The sequence below is a fragment of the Nuphar pumila genome, chromosome 3, assembly GCF_984573655.1.
Source record: "Nuphar pumila chromosome 3, dmNupPumi1.hap1.1, whole genome shotgun sequence".
Lineage (NCBI taxonomy): Eukaryota > Viridiplantae > Streptophyta > Magnoliopsida > Nymphaeales > Nymphaeaceae > Nuphar > Nuphar pumila.
This window is the reverse complement of record NC_143251.1, coordinates 137,314,993-137,342,203: the sequence shown is the minus strand read 5'-3', so window position 1 is coordinate 137,342,203 and position 27,211 is coordinate 137,314,993. Positions and strand designations below refer to the sequence as shown.

Here is a 27,211-nt window from a genome sequence, read left to right as displayed (position 1 = left end):
TCAGGTCCAAATCCATATTATCTAATTGAATCTCAACCCAGACTGGGTCCTAGTCAATATGGATCTTGGTTTAGGTCCATATCCATATTAACATTGGTCCAACAAAGCGGGTTGAGTCCGATCCAAACTGAAAAGACCTAAAAATAGAGGTAGGTCATTTTAGAAAAAAACATTTTTTGAACCAACCGTATTTCAATTTCGATAAAACCGATCTCCTACGAAATCTATGTTCTGAAACAGATCTAACTATGGTCTTAACTCAATTTCACTTCTGAATTTTGTCTTAATTTAACTTGAATTTAACTCAAAATTTGCTTGAATTTAAATGTTAAAAACAAATAAATTCATAGATTTTTACTTAACATATTTAAATCTTGTCAGTGGGCACGTCATCCCATAAATAATTATTTTTCATGATTTTGCCATATTTAATATAAATATTTAATTTAAAATTATATTTTTGGGCTTAAAAATTATGAAAAGATTATGAGATATTATAGTACTTTTCTTATGCTATCCTTGCTTGATGCCCAACATTTTTCTTTCTAAATAAAGTGTTTCTCAAACCATCGTGACTTCGCTCAGCGAGACCACAAACGGTCTTAAAAATCTGGCTCACTTTCTGGCATTGACACCGACCTCGCTCGACAAGACCATCAAATGATCTTGGCATTCTAGTTGTCCTTGGACTGATCCGACCTCGTTCGGTGAGACCCATAATGGTCTCAATATTTCAACCCCTCCTTTCGGATGCTAACACCGACCACGTTTGGTGAGACCAATCATAATTTTAACAATCCAGTTTTCTTTTAGACACTAGCCCGACCTTGTTGGGTCAGACTGAATTCAGTCTTGATGACCTAATGTTCCAAGCCTTGAGTATCTATTTCTTTGTCATAAACTGAATCACATTGATTAATTACAAAGAGAGGCATCTGTAGACACCAAAATTTATGATACCTAAATGCTAATACTTTTCAAGATAAGTGTTTGTATGTACAAGAATTGAAAACCCTTCTCATTGGATGGCAGAATAGGATTGTCGTGGATGGCAGTACCACGAACACCATCCATTGCTAGATGATAGGACATGTAGTGCCATCCACTAGGGGACAACACAATCAGACTGTCGTCCGCTGTACTGAACATGTGTGGATAAGCCCAAGCTTATCCCTATCTGATTTCAACTGTCCTACACATCTTTAAGGATGAGCAAACTCTTCTTTGGATGAATTTTCATACGGAAAAAACTCTTCTACACGAGTGTGCTGAATTCTATAAATAGGGCCTCACCCCTATACCTTGAAAATTATCTGAAAATCTTATACTGGCGTATTGGCTTTGCAAAAACACGCCTACTTCATTCCTGCCTGTAAGTTATCCGAAAGTCATTAGAGAATACACATACCTACTCGAAGCTGCTAACGAACAGAAGAGCGAGCTAGAATGATAGAATGGACTCATAGAGTCTGAAAAATGTATTTTTCCTAGATCCTTAATCTATTTATTTCAATCTTATTTAATATTTGGATTAGGTATTTATATACATTTATATTTTTTGATTTGCATATTGAAACTCGTAATGGTGCTATTCAAGCTACGAAGATTGAGAAAACATGCCCCATCTTTACCTTTCCATCAGGCGAAAGACAATCGGAGCTTGCAACAACGTCCTCATCAATTTCAACAAATCCAAGTCTCATCTTTCGAACCTCAAAATATTCAACACCTCTCAATTTGAGAGAGAGAGAGAGAGAGAGAGAGAGAGAGAGAGAGAGAGAGAGAGAGAGAGAGAACCATTTCCCATCCATACTATTCTGACACTGACAGCTAGGTTCACACCCATCCTGGTTGTGACTGATGAAAAATGGGATTTCCGTTGGCTTAACTCACCACCACCACCCAACCCGCAGCCCAAAAAAGTGTCCTCTTTGTTACTGCCTATGAAATGTGTTACTTATTATCCATGGAGATCAAACCTATATATAACACTAAGTTTGGATTTGTACTTTGTTCAACTGGACAATTAAATCCTCCCAAATTGAGAGAGAGAGAGATGAGTATCTAGTGTATCTGGATTGGATGTTAATGCATATCTAGATCTACATATTCATGATAAAACGGAATTTTCATGGTGCCTAGGCAAATAGTAGAAATCACATCCCTTTCTCTTTATCTCCCTAAACAAATAGGGTATTTGTAATCATTGCATAAAAGAAATAAAAGGATTTAAAGTCTTTGCTGATTTGTTGTATTTGATGAAGTGGTTTCGTGACATGCAAACAGGTTCTTAAGGTAAGCAGCTACTACCGACCTTGTTAGTAGGGGGGTGTCAATGGGTCTGGCTTGTCCCATACCTGACCTGTACCAAACCATACAGGGTCAGGGTTTAGTGATAAATAAAAAGGCCCTATTAGAATCTGAGTCCGACCTTAGGGTTAGGGTTTGATTAATATATAGAGACGGGCATGGTTTATGAAATTTCATACCAGACCTTGCCTCGACGTGAGTTTCGATTAAGATCAGCAACTTTTCAATGTAAAAATGATAATAAATATTATTTTACCGAGTATGGTCCGGGTCTGGTTCATGTAATCCTTATAGGATCTGGATATAGTTTCTCTTATAGTGAGTGCGATTAGACTTGGGTCCGGACCCGGCACCATCATCTTAAGTCAGGTTTGGGTCTGGTTTCACATGAATCCGAACCAAACCCGACCCGTTGATACCCCTACTTGCTTTGCTGGGGCAATGGGCACTCGTTCAGAATAGGAGCAACATAATTCGTGATCTTGGTGCATATTTGTGTGGATCGTGGATTATAAATTGTGCTCCCCTCCATCCGTTTGCGCCGAAGCGCGGAAGCGTCTCTCTCTCTCTCTCTCTCTCTCCACTCAGAGAGACGAAACACAACCCCCATCCGTTCCCCATCTCGTCCGCGTCGTCTTGGATTTGCGTAACCGTACTTCGCAATGCAGAGAAGGAGTCCGGTATCGGAAATCTTATTCAGGCGAGCGTCTGTAGATCCGTCGAGGTAAGCATCGATCTCGAATTCTCTTCTCTCGTTCTATTTTCCTTCTTTATCATCCCTTGTTTCGAGTGTTCACGCGATCGAGATTTCTCTCGAATGAATCTGGAGAATTGCGTTCCAGATCTCGAGAAATTGCGTCTCGTTTGGTCTTTTGGTTGATTTCTGGTGCCATGTAGTCATTCTAGTTTTTGTTAAATGCCTAAGCAGTAAAATCCAGGAATTTTAGAGAAATTCTGAGTCGGTCTCTAGTTTGGTTACGGATTTTAAAGGCTTTGACTTTAGAGAGGTTGTGCAATCGAGAATTGTGTTTGAGCTATTATTTAGACTTAGGAAGATTCAATTTCATGGTATCAGAGGAATTCGTGAGAAGTCTAACGCATATCTAGCAATACTGACGATAGAATTTTGATCATATTGATCACAGAACTAGCCATCCACCCAATGGGAAAAGAAAAATGGGGGAATTTTGGATGAGTGTAGGGAAGTGAGGTATAGAAATTTTATGTTCGTCAGAAGTTTGCAGTTTTGGGGAAGCCATTGTAAGAACATCAAACAAAAGAAACGAGGAAAAAGGAAAAATCTCGTGCAAACAACAGTATGCACGCGATGAAGAGAGATTGCTGCCCCATCTTTTTAAGTACGAGCATGATGGTATGTCATTCTTTTAGCAAATGTGAGTTGTACCACAGTCTTTAGCAGCAGAAAAACCATCAATCGAATAATCTTCTACGGTTGTTAAAGCGGAACTCTTTTTTTTTTTTGATCCTTTATTTTTTTCAGAATAAAAGTGCAACATGTTTTACAACTTAAAAGGTGTTGATTTACATTGCGTCATATTTCTTATCCTACAAAATTGACAAGATTCTGCTTTGTATGCCTTCCTGTCCCAAATCCAATCATGAAGAAAGGGGAAACCTGTGCTTCTGCTTGCAAAATGGGTAAAGGACAGGTATTTATCCATGTGGGAGGAGTGAATGGGGTGTTTGTGTGCCCCCCACGTCCCGATCAAACTTGGAGAAATAATCATGGATTATTTCCTCGCATGCCATTTTGAACGATTATCCCCCAAAAGTGGGGACAAGTAGTCGGACTCTAGGGGATCTGACTATTTATCTCGGATAAATAAAGGCAAGGAGAAACGGTGATTGCTGGGCAGCAAATTTGTCCTTAATGGAGATTGAAGGCATGCTCGATGTTCTATAAACGTTAATGAAATAATAGTCAACTTATTGGGTACACCTCCTACTAACCTACTAAGTGATGGTTATCATCAATTTCGTACTGCAATCTTTTGTCTCTTTGGCACTTTAAGATTTAGTCAATGATTCATATGGACCAACTCTCCAATGGAATGACTTTTGAAGTGTGCTTTATCGTAAAACTTCTTTGACCCTTTTCAAAGACTCGTCGTCTATCAAATTATGCTGTTTGTTCTCTCAAAAGACCAACAAGAAATGGCTCTTGGAGATCATGTCATGTCTTTGTTTTTTTCTCTTTCTAACTCAAAGAAGGTTACATCTACAGACAACAGAAATTCATTTTGAAAACATATTTCAGCATGAATATATGCCATACCAATTCTTAAGAGAGGTTGATCCTACAACTTGGATGGTTCTTAGTGTACCTGCAGCAAAATAAGAGAAGAAACGAGAAAAAATACAAGGAGAGAAGAAGAGAATAGTGAAAGAGGGAGTCAAATGCTTCTCACGAATTCTCACTTCTTTTAAGATGACCTATGCAATTAAAAGTGTGCCTATCGGCCAACTAGGCACTAGGCAGCCTACACGTTTGGCACCTAGTCAACAGACCAGGTTCTTCATGAGTAGTTGGAGTCTATGCTGACCCATTGCTGACTAGTCTGTCCTAGGCAGGGATAGAAATTGTCCCCTTCTTTTATTATTTGACCATCTTAAAATGTATATACAGTATACACACACATATATATATATATATATATATATATATATATATATATATATATATATATTTACATGTTTTTTCAGATATAGAGAAACTGAGTATATATACATATATTATATACACTCTGTTTTTTCATATATATATGTATGTTATCACTCTGTTTTCCTTTTATCTAAATCTGTAGATGTGATCTCTATGTTTTATTCAGTAGAAAACATGTATTAGTTTAAACATTTTTCATGTTTAGATGTAGATGTGATAATGTTAACTGCAGTTTTCATTTTATTGAGTCATGAAACTTTTTTTTTTCTCATTATCTGGGTTTGTCCTGGTCATGCAAAAAACTTTTAATGCATGCCATTGATAGTTGCAAACTATGAGCTAGTTGGAAATATTCAAAACATATACATGTGATATTCTTTTCAATGTTTACAGGCTTTTAAATTTAAAGTTTGAATTCTAATGCAGCTCTGCTTTTGGTGGAGGCAGTAACATGAACAACTAGATCTATGGGGGAGTGGAGCGAACAAATGGGATATCAGTTGAAATTGTTGGTTAGACGCTAGACAGATGTTACACATCCATATCTGGACATAGAGTTAACTTGTTTGTGGAAGGAGCAATGGAGAACGACAGCAAGAAGAAAAAGAATAAGAAAAAGAAAAGTAAACAAACTAAAAGTACAGAAGACACTGCTAGTCTTGGGGTAACGACGCATTTGGAGCATAATCATGTGGCTGCTCCTGAGCAGAATGTTCATCTTCAAAGCTCAAATAATGGAGGCCTAGATAATTCGGGGAATTCAGAATCAGAAGCAAAGCTGGATCAGCACAAGGTTGATGAAACAAAACATCACACACTTGTAAGTAAACCAACATACAGTCAGCGCCTTACATTCTTGCTGTCCTAAGAAATCATTAAAGCAAATTTTATTTTATAGCTTCATTTGGAAATGTTGCGTTATGTGCTGTTAGTGCTTTTCTGATGTAAAAGTTTTCTTTTGCTCTTTTTCTTTTAATCAGGAAGAATAGGATCCATAAACTATTAAAAAGTATACAAATATTTAAGCAGATACTAATGATGCTATCAACTATAAAAATATTTAATCAGATGCTAATGATGCTATTAACTTTTGAAAGATTTTGGACCTCTATTTTGGAGTTAAAAGACCAGAAAAACCCTTCTACCTGTATCTGTTGCTTTCTTAATAAAACTGCAAGCTTGTTGAGAATTTATGATTCCTCAAGTAATAACATTACTACATAGACAATGAGCCGAGCTGGCTAGAGCTCAGCTCGTTTTAACCCAGCTCGGACTTGTTCAAGTAAGTAAACGAGCCAAGCTTGATCAATGATCAGGCATTCAAGTTTGATTAAGTTCGATTAGCCCGATTAAGCTCGGCTAATAGAGTCATATAGTGGCTAGTTCTAGGATATGTAGAATTTTTATTGAATGATAAACACAAAAAATGGTTTCACTTAAGTTAGTAGTGCGTTAGTCCTTTGTGTATGAGGTCTAGGGTTGAAATCCTGCCCTCTACACACTCTTTCCATTTTTTTAAATAAATTAATTCAGCTTGAGCTGAGCCGAGCCGAGCCGAGCCAAGTTTATACATAGTGCATTCAAGCTTGGCTCGAATGAACCGAGCTTTTTGAGCCTAAGCTCGGCTCGTGTGCACCCCTATATATCTGCAACATAGGATCTATGTCCATGATCTTTCCCTTTCTTTTCTTTTCTTTTCTTAGTCGAAAGGGAAGATATCTCAATTAGGGGAGAGAATAAGGAAACCCTAGATGATTCTATGTGCAACAAGTTCTAGCAATTTGTCAATCCAACTATACATTCCTCTTTAGGACTCTGAAAATAACTTTTGGAACAACAGCGGGCATTACACTAAAGGAAAAAGAGACATGCTATATGTTGCTCCGCTGTGGTAAAGTAAAAAATGTTTAGTCCTTATGATATTGCCATTTATCATATTTTATGTGCTTATCTGAGAAAAAATTAATGAGAGCAGTTGCGGTAATGAATGGATGCTATTTTCTGCACAGCTCTCTGATGGGACATGAGATAAACTGGTGGATTGAACTGATTCATGACCTGTTAATGCTGTGGAAAATTTGCCTGGCTTGCTGAGGGATTAAAATAGATCTTTTTTCTAATGGGTTAAACACCTTTGTTATCTATCATAGGCCAGATCAATCAGTTGACCATAAGAGGGAGTATTCAATGTGGGACTCCGCCAAACTGAATCAAGCTTGTCTTTGACATGTGCAACCCCTCATTTCCTTCTATATATAAATATATAAATTATATATATATATATAAATTATATATATATAAATATAAATTATATATATATATATAAATATAAATTATATATATATATATATATATATATATATATATATATATATATATATATATATAGAGAGAGAGAGAGAGAGAGAGAGAGAGAGAGAGAGAGAGAGAGGATTGTGCTGCCCCCTTTTTTTGTTAGGTCACGTTAGGGCCCTCCAAAAATCATAGTTTTAGGTAGATCTGAACCATTAAATGTGTTTAGCATTGTTTATTCACATGTTTTTGATTAAGCATCTTTATGCTCAGATGTGAATTGTAAAGAGGTAAAAAAATCAATGGTTGATGTTGTACTAAAATTTGTTGATAAAATATTCACATTTTTACATCAAATTAATTCAAAACAAAACTTGCTTCTTAATAAATAAACAATGATAAACAAATCTAATGGGTCAGATATGACATAAAACACCTAAAACTATGATTTTTAGAGGGTCCTAACGTGAACTAATTTAAAAAGGGCAACACAATCCCCATTCTCATATATATATATATATAAAGTAAGCTTTGACTTTCTGTTACTGCCTTAGGCATCCATGAACCTGCCACCCATGAGTGATTTGCTACATACCATAGTCACCCGGCGATATTTTCAAATATTGCGATATTATCGCTGTAAATTAAAAAAACAATAATATAGGTAAAATATCGTGACACTTTGAAAATATCGCGATTAGAGATGGGCACTGGGCCGGGCACCCAGGCCCGGCCTGAAGCGGGCCGCCACGGGCTGGGCCGCAGGCCAGCCCTTTCCAGCCCGTTATTATATATATTATATACATTATATATATAATACATTATATATAACATAATATATATCATAATACATTATATATATTATAATACATTATATATATTATATTATAATACATTGTATATATAACATAATATACCATGGGCCTAACGGGAGGGCCATGGGCCAGGGTTTTCCCAAAGGGCCAGGCCCGACCCATCATTGATGGGTTAGCCTGGTCGTCCTGGTCCATTAGCAGGCCGGACCAGCCCGATGCCCACCCCTAATCGCGATATTATCACAATATTATCAATTAGTTTTACTATTTTTATTTAGTTTTTACATTTTTAATATGTTTTTCTTTTTTCTCTTACATTTTTTACTTGTTCCTTTTGTTATTTATGTATTTTTTGTCTAAACATGATATTTGCTTATTTTTGTTATTTTTTAAGCCCCGAGATTTATCACCAAACCTATAATATCGCGACAAATAGCGTCGCCAAGATATAGCCGATACCGATACTTGTGACTATGCTATATACTGACCCAAGTACAGTATATGCCTCTAGAATTTTTTTTTTGTTGGGGACTTGATTTGGCTGTTATTCTGTAGAATTTTATGACTTAATCTTTTGCATCTTGTCAATCCAATTTTTTTCTTTTTCTTGTTTTGCACTTAAAACAAAACTATTGTTGTCTGAAATTTTCTGTTTTTCTTTTTTAACATTTTTGGTGTTTTCCCATTCTCATTGTGAAAGAGAAGGGTGCTTTGAAGTTTGAAGTCTGTTAGGAAGTGTTTGTTTTACCCAAATCATGAGAAAGAGACCCTCTAATTCAAGGAGAAATTTTGTTTGTCAAAAAAGGCCTCTTTTTCAAGGTTAAGGCTGGTATAAGAACACTTGACAGGATCTGTATGGTGGGGCCTTCACTGTTTCACATGAAACCCTCTGTTTCATATGAAATTGATGTCACACCTTCCCAGTTCCACTCCCCCCTCTCTTTCGTGCGAAGGCATCGTTCCATGCCCTTCTAGATCCTTGCAACAAACACATTCTTAGAGGTTTTACTTTTTCACGTAGTTTTTCCATATTATGTGCCTTTCAGAAGATTATAAATGGAGTGTTTATTAATATCTTTTTGCTTTCTGCCTATGTAGCATGGCTTTTTTCCAAAAGGTGCCATACCTGTGCCCTGACATGGGTACTGGTACTTCAGTGCTTCATTATGTACGGGTTAGACCAATTTCTGATCTGATCTGATGCAAACCCAAACCATTGCCTGTTATAGATCATTTGCATCCTTTTTAAGGTGCAGAAAAGGTTGTTTTCATCGATTCTTGTATGATGTTTGATGCACAGCATAGTCTCAAATCTCGTTCTTGGGAAAATTTCGGGGAGGAAAATCTTCCGATATTTTAAATTTTTTGGTTTTTCTCAGGGAAATATATGCATATATAGAGTGCATAAAATATACAAAATACATATAAAAACATGAATAAAAATATAAATAATATAAAAAACCCCAAAACTTTTTTTTATCATGATAATAATATCATGATAAAAACATGATATTTTCAAAATAAGTGAGATTTTGAAAATATCACATTTTTCTCAGCATTATATCAGCCTTTGAAAATCTTGTGATAAAACCACAATATTTTAAAAAATATGCCGACATTTGTGACTATGATGCACACACATTATACATGCATGCATACATACTATACCCAAATATAAATATAAATATAATATGTACATATATATGCATAGCTGTACGCTGTACCCATACTTTTAGAATTCCCACGTCATACCATACGTACCCGCACCGCCTCCCATACCACACCTGTCATGCGACATAGCTTTCCGCATAGTATATTTTGGATGAATTCCTGATATTTATTTCCCATTCATTCGTTGTTGTCATGTATCAAATGTCTGAAGTTGGGAATTTGCATTTCTAGTTTGCATATATGTGTGCTACTTTAGTTTATGACAGGGTTACCGGAAGTGCCATAGGACTTGGGGAAGCGCGCTTCTCCGAAGCGCGTTTTGAAAGCGCGAAACGTGGTGCTTTCGAAACGTGCTGAGAAGCGCTCTTTCCACTTAGGGAAAGCACACTTCCCACTTAGGGGAAGCACGCTTTCGCCTCACTTTCTCCTCTTTTTTTCTTTTGTTTTTTTTCTTCTTGTTTTTCTTTCTTTTTTTTCCTTTTTTCGCTTCCTAGGTAGCTTTCGGTTTGCTTCATAAGTCTCTTCTGGTTGGCTTCTCTTTTCGCTTCTGAGACGAATCTTGGTTTGCTTCTAAGTCGTCCCGCGCTTCCCGCTTCCTAAAATTTTGGAAGTACCTCACGTTCTGCTTTTGCTTCCCGAATCGCTTCCCGCTCCCGCTTTCCCGACTGGCAACTGGTTTATGACCATGTTGTGTCCATGTAACTACTGGCTACTGTAACCTTTTTCTATATTTTCATTGATTTTTGTATGGTTTCCTTTTTATATGTATGTCTCATTTCTTTCACAAGCCTTTGCCTTCTAGGCCATGCTTGAGGGTGAAATTGCCCGCTTGGAATCAGAAAAAACGTATTGGCTTCAGAAGGAGGTAATGTTAACTTTGATTTATATTCCTTGTTTTTTCTTATGTTACTTGGTTTTTAATGGATTCATTGAGTCAACATGAATTAGTCTGAATTTACATTACTCGACTTCAGAAGACTCAATTCCTATGCTTATATTTCTTTTTGATCCTTGGAAAGAAAAGGAGAAAAAAGAATCAATGTTCATATGCCTGAAAACTGTTGCCTAATAATTTTCAGGCTTGCTTAGAAGAAAAAATCAAAAGATTAGAGGATGAAAAGAAATCCTGGACTGCGGAGGAGGTAATATTTTTTACTTCATGGTGCTAAACAAAAACTTTGTTTTGGATATTTATTGTTCTATTTCATGGGATTTTACATCTTTTTATTGTGTCACAATTAATTTTTTCAGTGTTGCTTGTTGCACAAGATTGCAATAGTTCACAAACCCTGCTTGAATGCTAGATATTATGTGTCATCCACAATCTATTTGTGTTGTGTCTCTTATTGTGGTCTTCTTTTTCAGAATCACACTGTAAAGAGTGGGAATGAGGGAAGTCATGGGTGTGGCAGTGGGAGTTTACACACTCTCTCTCTCTCGGACACTTATGGGAATGGGAACATTTCTTAGTGTGAAACTTTTCTGTTTTAGATTTGGTACTGAAAAAGATACTTCACTTTCCTGGATCTTTTGAAAGAAAGTAAAAAGTTGCAGACAATTCTTAAATAGAGAAACAAGGACTAGGAAAAAGATTGCAATCTTGCAAATATGTTATGAATATACTAATGATGTGACTTGAGATGTGTATGCTTTTGTGCTACCGATCAGGAAGATCATTCTAGATAGAGTGAGAACCTATGGTCACACTCTATCTGTCAGGAACTTTTGTTGTTGGGTCAGATTTTATGACATCTGGTTGCTAATTTTCAACATGATGAATTCTTGGGTCAGGTGATTGCTCATCATTGTTGCCTTTCTTCTTGGTTTATTTTCATTAGTTAATAACCTTTAATTTTTTATTTGAAATAAAGTGAAAAATCTGTCTTTTCTTTCTGAATTAAGTAAACCAGATTTTTACATCCTTAACGAAATAAGTCAACTGATAAAGGCTATAGAATGTGTAGTTCTCTATGAATGCCTTAAAGAATCTTTATTAAATAATACACTTGTTCATTACATTGATCATTATTCTTGATTGTGATAACTTGCACTTCTTTCTGTGAGGCTTATTCTGTTCTGTATTGCAGCATGGTGTAACTTGAAGGTTTATTCTCTTTTGTGCTCCTTAGCCAGTGCATGGGCTTGTTTCATTAAGATCATATAGTTTGTTTGGTACTTGTGTGGGTGAAAATCTCTTCCACACTTCGTATTTTTCACTGGATTTTTTGAACTTTTGCAGATGTTATCAAAGGAAATGATTGCAAGACTAAGTGAAACTAATATTGTACTCCAGACAAAGGTAGATATATTTTTGACCTTTTCAATTGCATTTTTTGCTCTTTTAGTTATTACTCTTTGCTTCTTGATGGTTTGGAATAATTAACTTAGATGGTTTAGTGTAAGCTAACAGCTGAATATTTCTTAAATTTAATACAATGCGGATGCCATGTAGCAGTGATAACCACCAAAAGGTATCCCAGTTTGTTAAAAAAATGGCTTACCTTCAAATAAGTTGCGCAAACTTTTCTTTTTATATTTATTGTAATACTTTGGTGGTGCCTTCTTGTGCATTCTATCATTAGTATGGTTTGCAAAGAGCTCTTTACAGGACATCTTTTGAAAACATCAAGTCATCTTCACTCATAGAACTCGTTTCACATCTGTGTATGATATGCCTGACACATCTTGGTCTTTTCTCCTTGAGTTCCTCTTGTAACATTAATCCTATCTCTTGATTTCCTCTAGTGTTCCTATTCATGGATTCTATGTTGCTTTCTACTTACACCTTAGCATATGCATCTCAGTTATGCTTTTTTCTATCTTCCTCATATTTTCAGCAGCAAAAATATACTTGTCCTATCATATTTTGTAAAAATTCATGCCTTCAATTGAAGACAAGCAGCCTGGTTAACATTTGGTTTGCTTACATTTTCTGACTTATACTTCTTTGTGTGGCATAAATAAAGAAAATGCATGACTGCTTATCGTATTGCTTTATGCACACCCTGCTAGCATGTTTTCTGCTTAGGAATGGTTATTAACACTGTTTTGTAATGAAACAAGGAGTCTTCATGCACCTCACTCAAGAGACACAAATCACACCCACAAATGGTAAACACAAAAACCACTAAGGGCTTATGAAGAATACGATAACAAAGTGCACATGCAAGTCCACTATGGGACAATCCAAAAAGCATTAAGGCTTACACAAGCACAAGAGTGCATACAATATCAAAAGAGAGACAACACTTAAAAATAATGAATTTACTCATCAAGGAGCTTCAAAGAAGCTTAGAATACAAGGGGCCTTAAGCCCTTATTTATAGACAAGAGGAGGCCAAGAGGGAACCTCCAAAATAGACGTTGGGAGGCTCCCAACAGTCATATTTATGACCGTTGTGAGTACTCCCAACCACTATGTGGAGGCATATACAATAATGCCTTTACATAAAGAAATAAAAAAATGCAAAAATTAAAAAGAAGAATAAATAAAAACCTATTTTCTAACTTGTACAAAATAACCAAAATGACCTTGATGGACAACCCAAATTACATTATTCATTATAGTCACATATATCTTGAATATATATAACTATATATGAAGTTATACATATAACTTAACAACCCTCCTCAAACCATGGTTGCCAGTTGAGGAAGCGGGAGCGGGAGCGGGAGCGGGAAGCGAGGCACTTTCAAAATTTTAGGAAGCGGGGAAGCGTGGGACCACTTAGGACCGATACGGGAAGTGTCTCGGAAGCGACCTAGGAAGCGTCTCAGAAGCGACCTAGGAAGCGTCTCGGAAGCGAGGGGGAAGCGAAAAAAACAAAAAATACAAAAAAATTGAAAAAAACAGGGGAAGCGAGGGGGAAGCGTGATGGGAAGCGCACTTCCCATTAAAGGGAAGCGCGCTTCCCATTAAAGGGAAGCGCGTCCCCCATTAAAGGAAAACACGTCCCCCATTAAAGGGAAGCACGCTTCCCAAAAAAGGGGGACACTTCCCCCCACGCTTCGGAAGCGCGACGTTTCGCGCTTCCGAAGCGCGACGTTTCGCGCTTCCCCTTTTAGCTAGGCGCTTCCGGTAACCCTGCCTCAAACTTATGGTGATGTAATCGTAAGTTTGCAAATACACAAGAACCCATGTCCTTCGTCATGTTTCTTGATAAGTTCCTTCTATTAAAGGGTGTACAGAGTCTTCAATATTTATGCCAATCATTTGCTCTAATAGTCTCTTCAATGCTTGGGACATGTAAATAGAGCAAGCCAAATATCCCAATTATACAAAAGAACATATATATCACAAAAACAAAGAATCATAAAATATATTGATATTATGGAAGAAGGCATACTCATAAATCATTAATCACTTTAAACATTTATGGAAATATGCATAATACCCCAATACCTCAAAATTAGAAAGTTAAACCTACTAAAAAAACTTCACAATCATGCATAAGATGTGAAAAACTTAAGAAACAGCCAACAAATAGAAGAAAGTTAATTTTAGGTTAACACATATATTTATCAAGAAAAAGTACATCAATGCATGCAAGACATGAAATAGGATTTGATTAATATCATGAATAAATGATTCACTTCAAATAAATAAATCATAGTTCTTAATTCATAAGATAACATAATTGCATATTATAAAAAAGAGAAATGCATGCACAAAATATCTCAAAGATAAGCTCATAACTCATTAATTATTTTAAACATTCATGAAAACATGCATTATTCAATACATACATATATTTATCACATTAATAAAAACAATAGACCTGAAATATGAAATTTTCAAACAATCATTAATACCAGGAAGAAATAACCCACAAAAGAGTTTAAATCCCAAAATATTTTTACATTGCGGAAGATACAAAAAATGATTTCCATCACTTAATTAAGAGAAATCAAATGCACAAAGATCAATTACATCTTTAGAAGCAATATAAGTCATGCAACTAAAGAAGTCACTTATTGACCAATTTTAAGAGATAATAATAAACAAACTTTCAAGAGCACATGCTTATAAAAAGGCAAAAATACAAAAAAAAGTTACACAGTGAGAATAATCTCATGAGCAATCTAATGCACATAATGGCCACTATGGGCATATACATAAGCATTTTTACTAAGGAAATGCATAAATTTATGCAAATTATTCAAGACTACCAATCATGGAGTACTCATGATACTAAAGCATATATAATGTAAAATGTATGAAAATATTTCAACAACCATTTCTCATAAAAGAACAAATGAGTTTAAAAAAATTATGAAAAATCTCATACATCATAATGAATGAATTTTACAAATCAAAACACTAGTTTGACCATCATAAGCAAATCACCTCACTAGACCTCCAAACCTCAAAATTTAAGTGTATCAGCTACTAGAATAAGAGCACAATTATAAATGTCTGCAACAATAGTCTCTATGACCATGCACAAGCAATATAGGGCTCCCTGACAATACAAATTAAGAGATCAATCACAAATGTCAAAAACAATCATCTCTGTGACCATGCACAGACACTATAGGGTTCTCTAACAATACAAAACAGTTATAATCCACAAGAGGTGCACATAACTCACCTTACAAATGATTGTAAAAGTGTAAACACCATTAGTTTCAATGGGTGCACATAACTCACCACACCGACAATCCAAGATCTCTTATAAACATGAGTTTCAATGAGTGCACATTGTGAAAATCTCTACAAAAAGAGATTGTGTGTAACACCACAATATAAGAAATACAAAGAGTGCACAAAGGCACAAAGGAGAACACTCACAAGTGCACGAAGGCACGGATACACATGCACAAAAGCATGAAACAAAATGAACTTCAATTCATAAGTTCCCAAGAGGGGCTTTACAAAAGCATTGTTATTGCATATGCACTCACAAAAAAGGATATGTTTACAAGGGCCACTAAGGCCTATTTATAATGCAAAAATAAGCCACAGGGTGCAACTCAATATGACTGTTGGAGTTGCACCCAACGGTCACATTTGTGACTGTTGGGGCAGCTCCAACAGCTATATGGAGTTGTCCCTTTCACAACAGTAAAAAAAAAAGTGTAAAAAGAAAAAGGTGTAAAAGGCAAAAATAAATAAAAAAAGAAAAAGTAAAAATGTTAGCCCATTAGGTAAAAGGACTGAAATACCCCTGATGGGTATTTCAGTTTACAGTTAAAATAGTCATAATATTTTAACACTCCCCCTCAAACTTAGGGTGTCACGACCGAAAGTTTGCCAAGAAGGAAGTTAAATCTTGGAGAACACAGTGCCTTGGTGAAGAAGTCTGCCAGTTGATATTCTGATGTAACAAAAAGAAGGTCAATGGGTTTTCTTAAATATTCTTCACGAACGTAGTGGCAGTCCATCTCGATATGCTTCGTGCGCTCATGAAATGTGTATTTTTTGGCAATGTAGATTGCACTTTTATTATCACAACATAATTTTGTGGGCCCTTGAACTTGAATATTCATATCTTCCAACAAGTTGCGAATCCAAACAATCTCCATGGTAGTAGATGCTATGGCTCTATACTCAGCTTTGGTGGATGGAAGCGATACTTTTTGCTGCTTCTTGCATCTCCAAGAGATTAATGCTTCACCTAAAAAAATACCGAAACCAGTGGTGGAGTGACAGTTATTTGTGTCACCTCCCAAATCAGAGTCAGTATAAGCAATTAAACTTAATTCAGACGTATAAGATAGAAATACTCCCTTGTTTACTGTACCCTTTATGTATTTGATGATGCGAAGAATGACGCTCATATGGACTGTAGTAGGTGCATGTTTAAATTGACTAACAACATGTACTGCATGAGAAATATCAGGCCTGGTAATGCTGAGATACGTTAGGGATTCAACCAGTTGCCGGTAAGGTGTGAGATCTTTTAGGAGAATCCCATCATCAATCTTCATCTTTGAACTTACTATTTCAGGAGTTTCGCAGACCTTGTCATCTGTGATTCCTGATCTATCAAGAATCTCACAAGCAAGTTTAGTTTGAGATAAAAAATAGCCTTTCTGAGAATAGGCAACCTCAATTCCCAAAAAATATGTCAGAAATCCTAAGTCTGACATTTCAAATCTTGAAGTCAAAATAGATTTAATGCTCTTGATTCATTTGATATCATCACCTGTTATTAACATATCATCAACATATAACAATAATATAACAATCCCTGCATTAGATTTCTTAACAAACAATGCAGTGTCAGTATAACATGAAGTGAAACAATTTTCAGTCATTATATTGTTAAACCTATCGTGCCAAGCCTTGGGTGCTTGTTTCAGTCCATAAAGAGCTTTACGAAGACGAAGAACTTTATTTTTAGGGATTTCCATACCAGGTGGAGCATCCATGTAAACTTCTTCATTAAGATCTCCATTTAAAAAGGCATTTTTGACATCCATTTGGTAAATATTCCATTTTCGAATTAAAGCAATGGTGATAAGACATCTGACAGTAACCATACGAGCTACTGAAGCAAATGTCTCTTCATAGTCAATCCCATATTCTTGACTGTACCCTTTAGCTACAAAACGAGCCTTATATCTTTCAAGAGAACCATCACTCTTAGTCTTGACCTTGAACACCCATCGACATCCTATAGTTTTCTTGCCATTGGGAAGAGATTGAAATTCCCAAGTGTTAGCTTTCTTAAGAGCTTTGAGTTCACTCTCCATGGCTTCTCTCCATTCAGTACATTGTTTGGCTTCTCCAAAATTTTTTGGTTCAAAATAAGAGTGAATGACACTCAAACAAGCTCGATATTTAGGAGAGAAAAAATCAAAAGATACGAATCTAGAGGGAGTCCTTCTAGTTCTTTCAGTTCTCCTAGGATGAGAATCATGAGTGGAAATAGACTCACACTAGGTTCACTATATAGTTCAATAGCACTCCTAAAGGTGCTTCTATCTCTATGAGAATAAGTGATGGGTTCTCTAGATACATTTTCTTCTTGAGGGGTAGAAGGGTTAGAGTTATTGTTGATCACAACCATTTCATTTTCACTATTATATGTTGATTCATCATCACTAGAGATATCATCATCCTTAGATAAAAGGTCAAAAAGAAAGGAGTAATCGGCATTTTCTAAATGAGATTCATTTTTTTCAAAACCACTATCATTTTCCAAAAAAGTTACATTCCTTGAAACATATAATTTATCATTCTTAGAGTCATAACATCGAAATCCTTTTTGAGTTTCCGAATAGCCAAGGAAAGCACAATGAATGACTTTTGGTGAGAGTTTATCATTTTTATCGGTAAGAACAAAACACTTACAACCAAAAACTCTCAACCTATTATAATCGGGTTCTTTTTCATATAGAATCTCAAAGGGAGAAATTTTATCTAAATTTTTGGATGGAAGTCGGTTGATAAGATAGACGGAAGCAAGAGCCGCTTCGGCCCAAAAATTTTTAGGAATATTTTGAGAAATGAGAAGGGTTCTAGTGGTTTCAATGATATGCCTATGTTTTCTTTCAGCCAAACCATTTTGTTGTGGGGTCTTAGGACACGATCTTCGATGGACAATGCCACAATCCTCAAGATATTTCTTAAACTCATTAGAGAGATATTCACCTCTGGAATCGGTCCTAAATATCTTTAAATTACTATTAAATTGATTTTTAATCATCATATGATATGTTTTAAAACATGAAAAAACTTCATGCTTATATTTGAGAAAATATATCCAACAATATCATGAGAAATCATCCACAAAAATCACATAGTAAGCAAAACCACCTTTGGATATGACAGGTGCCGGTCCCCAAACATCCGAGTGAATAATTTCAAAAGGTTTAATACTAAACATAGTTCTTGGTTCAAAAGGTATACTTTTCATTTTTCCAAGAATACAATCATTACAAGAGAAAGTATTTTTACAAAGATCTTTAACAAAATGTAGATAGGATAACTTGGTAATATTGGGATGACCAAGTCTCTTGTGCCAAACATTTATGTCTTTATGTTGGGCCATATTACAAAAGGTGTTTTTAGGAATTTGAAGTCCACATAGTATAAGTCTCATTTCCTAGAGCCTTCCCCAATCAATCTTCCGGACCGGTGATCCTGTATTAAACATTTATTAGATGAGAATTGAATGTTACACCCAAGGTTCGTGAGTTGAAAAACGGAAAACAAGTTTAAATTTAATTTTGGTATAAGTCTAATTTTTGGAATAAAGAAGTTTTGGGTTTTAAAATTTCCAATTCTCTTAATTTCGAGAGAAGTACCATCCGCGGTCGAAACAAAAGAAGGTGACACATTTTAAGAATACTCGGAAAGAGATGAAATGTTTGGGGTCATATGAAAGGATGCACTCGAATCTAAGAGCCAAAAAGTTTTATCTGGAGGAGAAAAGGTTGATACGGCGGCACTGGAAATAGCTCCCTTTAGAAGAGGTTGAAGAGCCTCCACAATTTGATTGAGAGATAGAGCTTCTTTTGAAGATTCCTCTTTGGATGGTTGAGATGTAGTTGTCATTGCTAGAAGTTTCTTCCATTTTGGGCAAACCGGTTTGATATGACCCGGTTCTTTGCAAAAGTGACGAGATTTTGCTATAATCTCTTCTTCCTCCTTGATTACCTTGATTTTGATTCTTAAAATGAGGAGGTTTATATGTTCTTAAATTGTTACCGGGTCTAAAAACAGCATTAACACCATCACATTCTTCTTGATTTGTAGACATTGCAAGCACACTAGGATTTTGCTTGCTAATGCTCATACGGGTTTCCTCTCCACTTAATTTAGTTAAGACATCTTCAAGAGAGGGAGAGGTAAAAGAGGATAGGAGAGAATATCTTATTTGCTCAAACTCGGGCCTTAGCCCATTCAAAAAATTGAAGAATCGGTATTCTTCTAATTGCTTATGACGAAGCTCTATGACTTCTCCACTCCACTTGGGTTCAAGCATGGCAAGCTCATCCCAAATTGAAGAGAGTTCCGCAAAATACTCTCTTATAGACATATCACCTTGAACAAGAGTTAACGCTCTCTTTTGAAGATAATACTTATGGGACAAGTCCCTAGAAGTATACATCTTCTCAAGATACTCCCACGCTTGAGAAGCTTTTTTAAACTTTATAATGTTGGCATTAATCCTTGTCTCAACGGAAGAGAAAATCCAAGACAAGATCTTGAAATTCTTCATTTCCTATTCCTCATGTTTCCTACTATATTCCTCAAGAGCATTAGTTCTTTCATCTCTTTCAAGGATTTTGATTTCCCCTTCTTTAACCAAAGTAATTTTAGGCTCTAGTTCCGGAATCGAGCCTTGAATGTAACCCCGAAGCCCTTTCCCTTTGATGTGAGCTTCCATATTTCCGGCCCACACGTGATAATTTGAGTCATTTAGCTTGAAACCAAGAGAAAAATGAGAGTCTTTCTTACCCATTAGAGAGGAAAGAAGAAAGAAAAGAATACGCATTACAATAAGATTTTAAATTTTTCTTGTTGTAATCTTCTAAAATATTGAATGAAGAAGAGTCTCCACTCCAATCACCAAAAAGTTGAAGGCACGTTTTCTGAGGCACTTGATATTGAGAAGAATCACGCCAATTTCTTTCTCCAAACAACCTTGCTCTGATACCATGTAAAAATCTCTACAAAAAGAGATTGTGTGTAACACCACAATACAAGAAATACAAAGAGTGCACAAAGGCACAAAGGAGAACACTCACAAGTGCACGAAGACACGGATACACATGCACAAAAGCATGAAACAAAATGAACTTCCATTCATAAGTTCCCAAGAGGGGCTTTACAAAAGCATTGTTATTGTATATGCACTCACAAAAAAGGATATGTTTACAAGGGCCACTAAGGCCTATTTATAATGCAAAAAGAAGCCACAGGGTGCAACTCAATATAACTGATGGAGCTGCACCCAATGGTCACATTTGTGACTGTTGGGGCAGCTCCAACAACTATATGGAGCTGTCCCTCTCACAACAGTCAAAAAGAAAAAAAGTGTAAAAAGAAAAAGGTGTAAAAGGCAAAAATAAATAAAGAAAGAAAAAGTAAAAATGTTAGCCCATTAGGGTGGCTGACACCTATTGAGTAAAAGGACTGAAATACCCCTGATGGGTATTTCAGTTTACAGTTGAAAAAGACATAATATTTTAACACACATACCGCACCACACTGATAAACGTCTCTTGTCTACATAAAATGACACTTAAATAAAAGTCATAAAAAGGAGAGGACACACGAGGTAAGAGGCTTTGCAATGGAAACAAACAAATGTCACCAATAAGAATATCAATTTTAACAATCTTTCGAAACACCATGGTTTAAAAAATAGATAGCCATCACAGACAAACATAATTATGAGCATTTATATTAATAACAATGACTAATCAATAAATGAGTAATGCAATACACTCACAAATCCAGAGATCAATCAACCGTTAGTTAGAGCCAAACCACAAGTTGACAGTCTAAACTGATATAAAACGAGGTGCACACAACTCACCTCAACAAACATCTTTGAATAAATAACAAGGCCAAGAGAATGATGCATCATATAAAATTCTGTGATGGACAATCCAAAAGCCACAAAAGGCAATTCATACTCATATAATTCAATTTTCAAATAGATGACTTCATATCAAATATCCGATTTGAAAAATCAAGTTTCAAATCAAGTCCAATAATGTTAGGTAAAAAACCTTATAAAGATTTGTGCAATCATATGCACACAAAATATTAATTTATAATTTTTTCATAAACCTTGTAAGTAAAGACATTCAAGGTTACATCAATAACAATGAAGAATAAGTATGACCAATATAAACAAGCTATATAGAGAGATAATTCAATCTAGTCTATTATGAGACAACAATGGTATACAACATAAAAGGGGCCAAAACTTATAACGATTGTCAACGAACCACAAGACCAAGAGCATATCCAAGCACAACCAATCATGGATACTCGCAAATAGATTAAAATTCATGCATATCCAATAATCTAATAAATTTAAGGCTACATAAAAATTCACTATAATATTTAATATTTTCTAAATGACAAGAACCGTTAATCAAGAAAATTAGTATCCATTAGTGGCACACCAATAATGCCCACAAAAGGGCATCCATAAAAGGCTCAAAATAAAAATTTTATTTATTCAACAAGGAAGAGGTATAGAAAACATATAATCATAATAATTAGAGTTCTTAAGAAACTAAATACTTAATTTAGAACATAAATTTTAATATATTATATAAATATGCACAAATAATCATAAAAACACTAATATACCCAAAATAAACTTTGAATTAATATGCAAGGAAATGAAAGTCTCCAAAGATGTTCACCAATCAACAAAGTGGACACTCAAAGAGTTCCACCAAAGCACCACAAGCCACAAAATGAGCTCACACACCAAATCCACCCAAGGTAATATTTTATTGATGATGAAATAATGCAAGAAGGGGTTGAACACCTTCAAGCACCAACAAATCATTTACCACCAAATGCAATATGCATGAAATTACCAAGATTTCAAAGAACATGCCTTGACATATGCATGAAATTATCAATAATCATAAAAGTGTTTAAAATTTTTCAAATAAATGAATGTATTTTGAATGAACACGTACACAAATTTACTATTGGATATACACGAGAACATAGAAAATATATATTTTTGTAGAAAAATAAAAACGAAGGATTTATCATAAAGAGCTCAACAATATGCTACTTATGAGTTAATGTCAAAACACAAACTCTAGTTTCAATTTAATTTTTAAAGAAAACACATTTTACCCGATTAAGAAATAACCATAATATTTCAAACAAAATTTTCAAAAATATATAAATACCCTTTTTAAAGGTAGAAAACTAAAAATAATCATATATATAAGGCTTTTAGAATACATACCAAAGCCACATTATGTACTTCTATTTAACTTGAAAGATTATAAGAGAGAGAAAGATGTAGACAACACATCCTCTTGGGCACCACGATCACACGAGTACCACGATCACGTGATGATCACACTTTAAAGGTCTAAGAACACCTTCGCCCTGATACCATGTAATGAAACAAAGAGTCTTCACGCACCTCACTCAAGAGACACAAATCACACCCACAAATTGTCCAAAGCACAAAAACCACTAAGGGCTTATGAAGAACACAATCACAAAGTGCATGTGCACAAGTCCACTATGGGACAATCCAAAAAGCACTAAGGCTTGCACAAGCACAAGAGTGCATACAATATCAAAAGAGAGGCAACACTTAAAATTTATGAATTTATTCGTCAAGGAGCTTCAAATAAGCTTAGAATACAAGGGGCCTTAAGCCCTTATTTATAGACAAGAGGAGGCCAAGAGGGAGCCTCCAAAATAGACGTTGGCAGGCTCCCAACGACTATGTGGAGGCATATACAACAATGCCTTTACATAAAGAAATAAAACATGCAAAAATTAAAAAGAAGAATAAATAAAAACCTATTTTCTAACTTGTACGAAATAACCAAAATGACTCTGATGAGCAACCCAAATTACATTATTTATTATAGTCACATATATCTTGAATATATATAACTATATATATGAAGTTATACATATAACTTAACATGTTTTACATGCTTTTACATTCTATGAAATATTGAGATGCTGGTTTCTGTTCCTTGCATCATTGCTTCATGGTATATCTGTGCTGGTTTTATCAAGGTCTGTGATATGAATATTAAATAACTAAATCTGACAGGTGGAGGAGTTGAATGAGTCCAAGGATCAGCTCTTACAAGAGCAAGAAGAGCTGGTTAATAAAATCAATGACTTGGAATTGCACATACAGCATCTTAGTAGCAATCTTATTCTTCATGCTACAGTGGAGCATGATGCAACTCATACTCCTCTGGTAGAGAATACATCTCAGGTACTCCTAATGCCTGTGGAGGTTCACTCTCCTGATAATATCTTGATGGTTATCCTGCACATGATGGTTTTAGGACAATGTTCTGTGATCATTATCTATCAATCAGTTATCTTTGGTATCTCTTTGTGGATATCTTTAGATTCTTGTATTTGAAATTTCTTTCTGTTTGAGGTAGGAATTTTGCTTGACAGTTCTCTAAGGTTCAAACTGGTGTATTTGTTTGATAGATGCAAACCTTCCCTAATGACTGTGGAGGCTGATGCTCTCCTGTTAATATCTTGATCTTTAACCTGAACATAGTTGTTTTAGGAAACCATTTCACAATCGGTTGACTTTGGTACCTCCTTGTGGGTATCTGTTGATTCTTGTTTAAGTTTCTTTTTGTTTGGGGGCAGGTATTGACAGTTATCTTGATTGTTGTCCAAAGACCAAACTGGTGATACTGTTTGATAAGTACAAAACAAGATTGTCTAGAAAATAGCCCTAAAATATACATCCTACCTGGCAATATAAGTTAGACTGATTTTTTCATTTACGAAGTGCAGATTATACCTGAAGATGAAGACCACAGCCTTCCGAGAGAAGCAACTAACACACTTGTGGTGAAACTGATGGCTCAAAATGCAGAGCTCATAGAAAAGGTAGGATGAGATACCATGTTGGTGATCTACCCAAATTTCCCGCTTTGTCTTGATTCATGGTTTTTGTTGTTCAATGTGACTGTCTTTTAAAGGGAGATATGGCATGTAGATTATAAAGCTTACTAGCCCAATTATTCTGTATGGGTGCCACTACCCTCTTCAAAAGTTTGAGTGCTAATTTAAGTCACACTCCTACATATAGATAGGGAAATTCTTCCAATTTGGTTGGTGTTTGTGCTCTTGAGATGGCTTTGTCTCATAACAAGAAGGATTGCATCCTCATAGCTGATGAGTACAAATTGAGTGAGCCTTGAAAAGGTAAATGCCATAGGAACCATGCATCACAATATTTGCATTTGATCATGTTTTTAAAGATTTTTAATTGATAAAATCTCAAAATATCACAATAAATTGAAAATCATTTTAAAAAATGAAAATATAGCAAAGATATATTGATCACGATTATCATTATATTTTTCTTTTTGAAATTTTATTTTGTATTTTCAAAGTTTCCCAGGATTTTTTCCAAGAAAAAATGTGTATTTTTAAATTCACCTAATAAAGACCCTTGCTGATATTACCATGGCACAGATACGGTCACTATGGTTAGTACAATATTGCTTCCAGGATAATAGCTGTATTTGTAAAAGGCTTGTAGGATTGCATGCATGTGAATATCCAGACAATCAAGAAAATAGAAAGCATAAAGGCACATAAAAGATTCAACCTGTATTCATCAATAACTTGAATATGCCTATACATGTTAAAGAGGCGTGCATGCGATCTACTCAATATATAGTCATATGCTCTAGAGAATGCACATCAAATTTCCTTTGATGATTAAGAGTATATCAGTCCCATAGAATGTGGTTCTCATTATCTTTTAATAACTAATACTCTAACATGCCTTTGGATTGAGTTATTTGGATTTTAGGATAAAACTTTAAGCCACTTATCTACAAAAATCCAAGATCAGCTGAAAAATCATAAGACTGGTGCTTCCATGTGCTTGGATTTTTGTAGGTTTTGCTTGAATATGGTTGATATTAACATGAACACACAAACAGGGATTTCCTTGCATTCTTCTTTTCTTTTCAATTTTTTTCTCTACATAGTTATTTGCGATAGGGCATGGAATTGAAGCATAATATGGATGGTATTACCACCTCATATCTGTTGTGCAAATGGGTTAAACTAAAATCAGTAAAGATAATCTCTCTTGTAGCTTGTATGGATAGTGAAGATACTGCTAGGGCTAGGATTTCTTCTGTCCTTGAGTATGATGCAAACTGTGCTCCTGTTAAAAAAATGAAAACGCTGTTTTTAACATTAAGCTAAATGAAAAGATCTTGATTTCCAACTCAAATGTAATAAAACATGGATAAGCTAATGTTTCTTTGCTGTCATGATTATCAGTATTTTATATGTTAGGCTATTATATTGACATTATTCACCACATTTTGTAGCTAGGTAGACAAACTTTATGTTGAGCATGTGAAAATCATATGATCTCTCTCTCTCTCTCTCATGCACGTACTTCATGCATATGCACTAACGTACTCTATGACTTCCTGATAAGGACATTGTGCAACTGGCTTATAATTTACACTTTGCAGGTCAACGAATTGCATGTACAGATTGATCAACTTAAAAGTGCATCAATGGCTGAAACTCCTAGCACACCAGTGGGAATCTCTTCACCAGTGCTTCTGGGTGCAACAGGTGTTTTGAAACCTTCACAATATATTGAAGTTCCAACTGTTATGTCCGATATGAAAGCTGCCGAAAGTCCTACAATCAGAGTTTCTACTCTCACCCATTCTGATACCACTACAATTCAAACTCCTCCATTCCCAGCCAAAATTTCCCCCTTCATGGATCACCCACCACAATCCAGTGAAAAGGCTGATGCTCCACTTCTCATAAATAGCCATCTGCCTAACAAAGTACAGCTAGAGACTAACAGTAATGTTCACCCAAGCATGAATATCAGTTTGGGGGTCCGGTTAGATGAAATACCTCTCACCAATGACAATATAGAGATAGTTGAGGATACAGAAGCTGAAATAGAAGTGGGAGAAGATGAAAGACCAAGTGCAGAGTTGGTTATTGAAGATAAAGAGGTCCCACTGACCGATGCTCCACTGATCGGCGCTCCATTCCGGTTTTTAGGTTTTGTGGCTAGATATGTTAGTGGTTCTGATCTGGTGAAGCAGAAAAAGGGTTCGGGTTGATTCTGTTATGTTCTTTCTATAGCATTTGATTAAGCTATTCTTTTTTAGAAGGGGGAGGGTGTTCCTCTTCCTTTTTGAATTATCAAATAGATTTCAATTCCTTTTGTTTCTTTGTTTCTCCCTCTTGGGTTCGAGCATTCATGATCTGTAAATGTTGGGATCTTCAGGGGACCAACAAATATGAATTCAGATCCTGTACTTGCAGTTCAACCATAAAGGCAAAGATTATAAAATACACATTTATATTATGAAGGACCAGTATGAATCAACACAACTGGGAGGAGGGGAAGAGAGGATCGGGCCACAGATACACTGTTTTGAGATTGTCAAAACCCTAAAATCTCATAGTTTAGATTCTCTTTTGGGAGGTGTTATACTGCACCCACACCCAACAGAAGCCACTTTCTCGAGAGGGATGCCCAGGAGGGAGAGTGCTGCCCCATTGGCCATTGGGGGGAGGTGTAAACCTATTTTGACAGGGAAGGTGACAAAAAAGACTGAACAGAACTTTAACAATTGTTCCAAGTCCAACTTTTGTTTGGACTGTACTCAAATGCCATGTTTTAAATGTTCATTGTTTGTTGACGATGTGAGGACAACTTGGACAGTCATGGATATTGGGTGGAATTACTTTGTTTATGATCGTATGACCCAA

General features: G+C 35.6%; 1 protein-coding gene across 5 annotated transcripts; it reads left to right on the top strand.

The window, feature by feature from the left end:
* The first annotated feature begins 2,853 nt into the window (after positions 1–2,853).
* Positions 2,854–26,804, top strand: LOC149844003 (uncharacterized). Of its 5 annotated transcripts, none has more exons than XM_090000232.1 (8): positions 2,854–3,034; positions 5,441–5,813; positions 10,574–10,636; positions 10,851–10,913; positions 12,011–12,070; positions 23,511–23,681; positions 24,227–24,322; positions 25,939–26,804. In XM_090000232.1, exons 2-8 carry the CDS (start codon positions 5,574–5,576, stop codon positions 26,554–26,556), a joined length of 1,311 nt encoding a protein of 436 aa, XP_089856358.1. In that variant the 5' UTR covers positions 2,854–3,034; positions 5,441–5,573; the 3' UTR covers positions 26,557–26,804. The 5 variants fall into 5 exon arrangements, with proteins under 5 accessions (XP_089856358.1, XP_089856357.1, XP_089856360.1 ...); XM_090000231.1 differs by having other exon boundaries at positions 5,420–5,813; XM_090000234.1 differs by lacking the exon at positions 10,574–10,636.
* Positions 26,805–27,211: the final 407 nt, after the last annotated feature.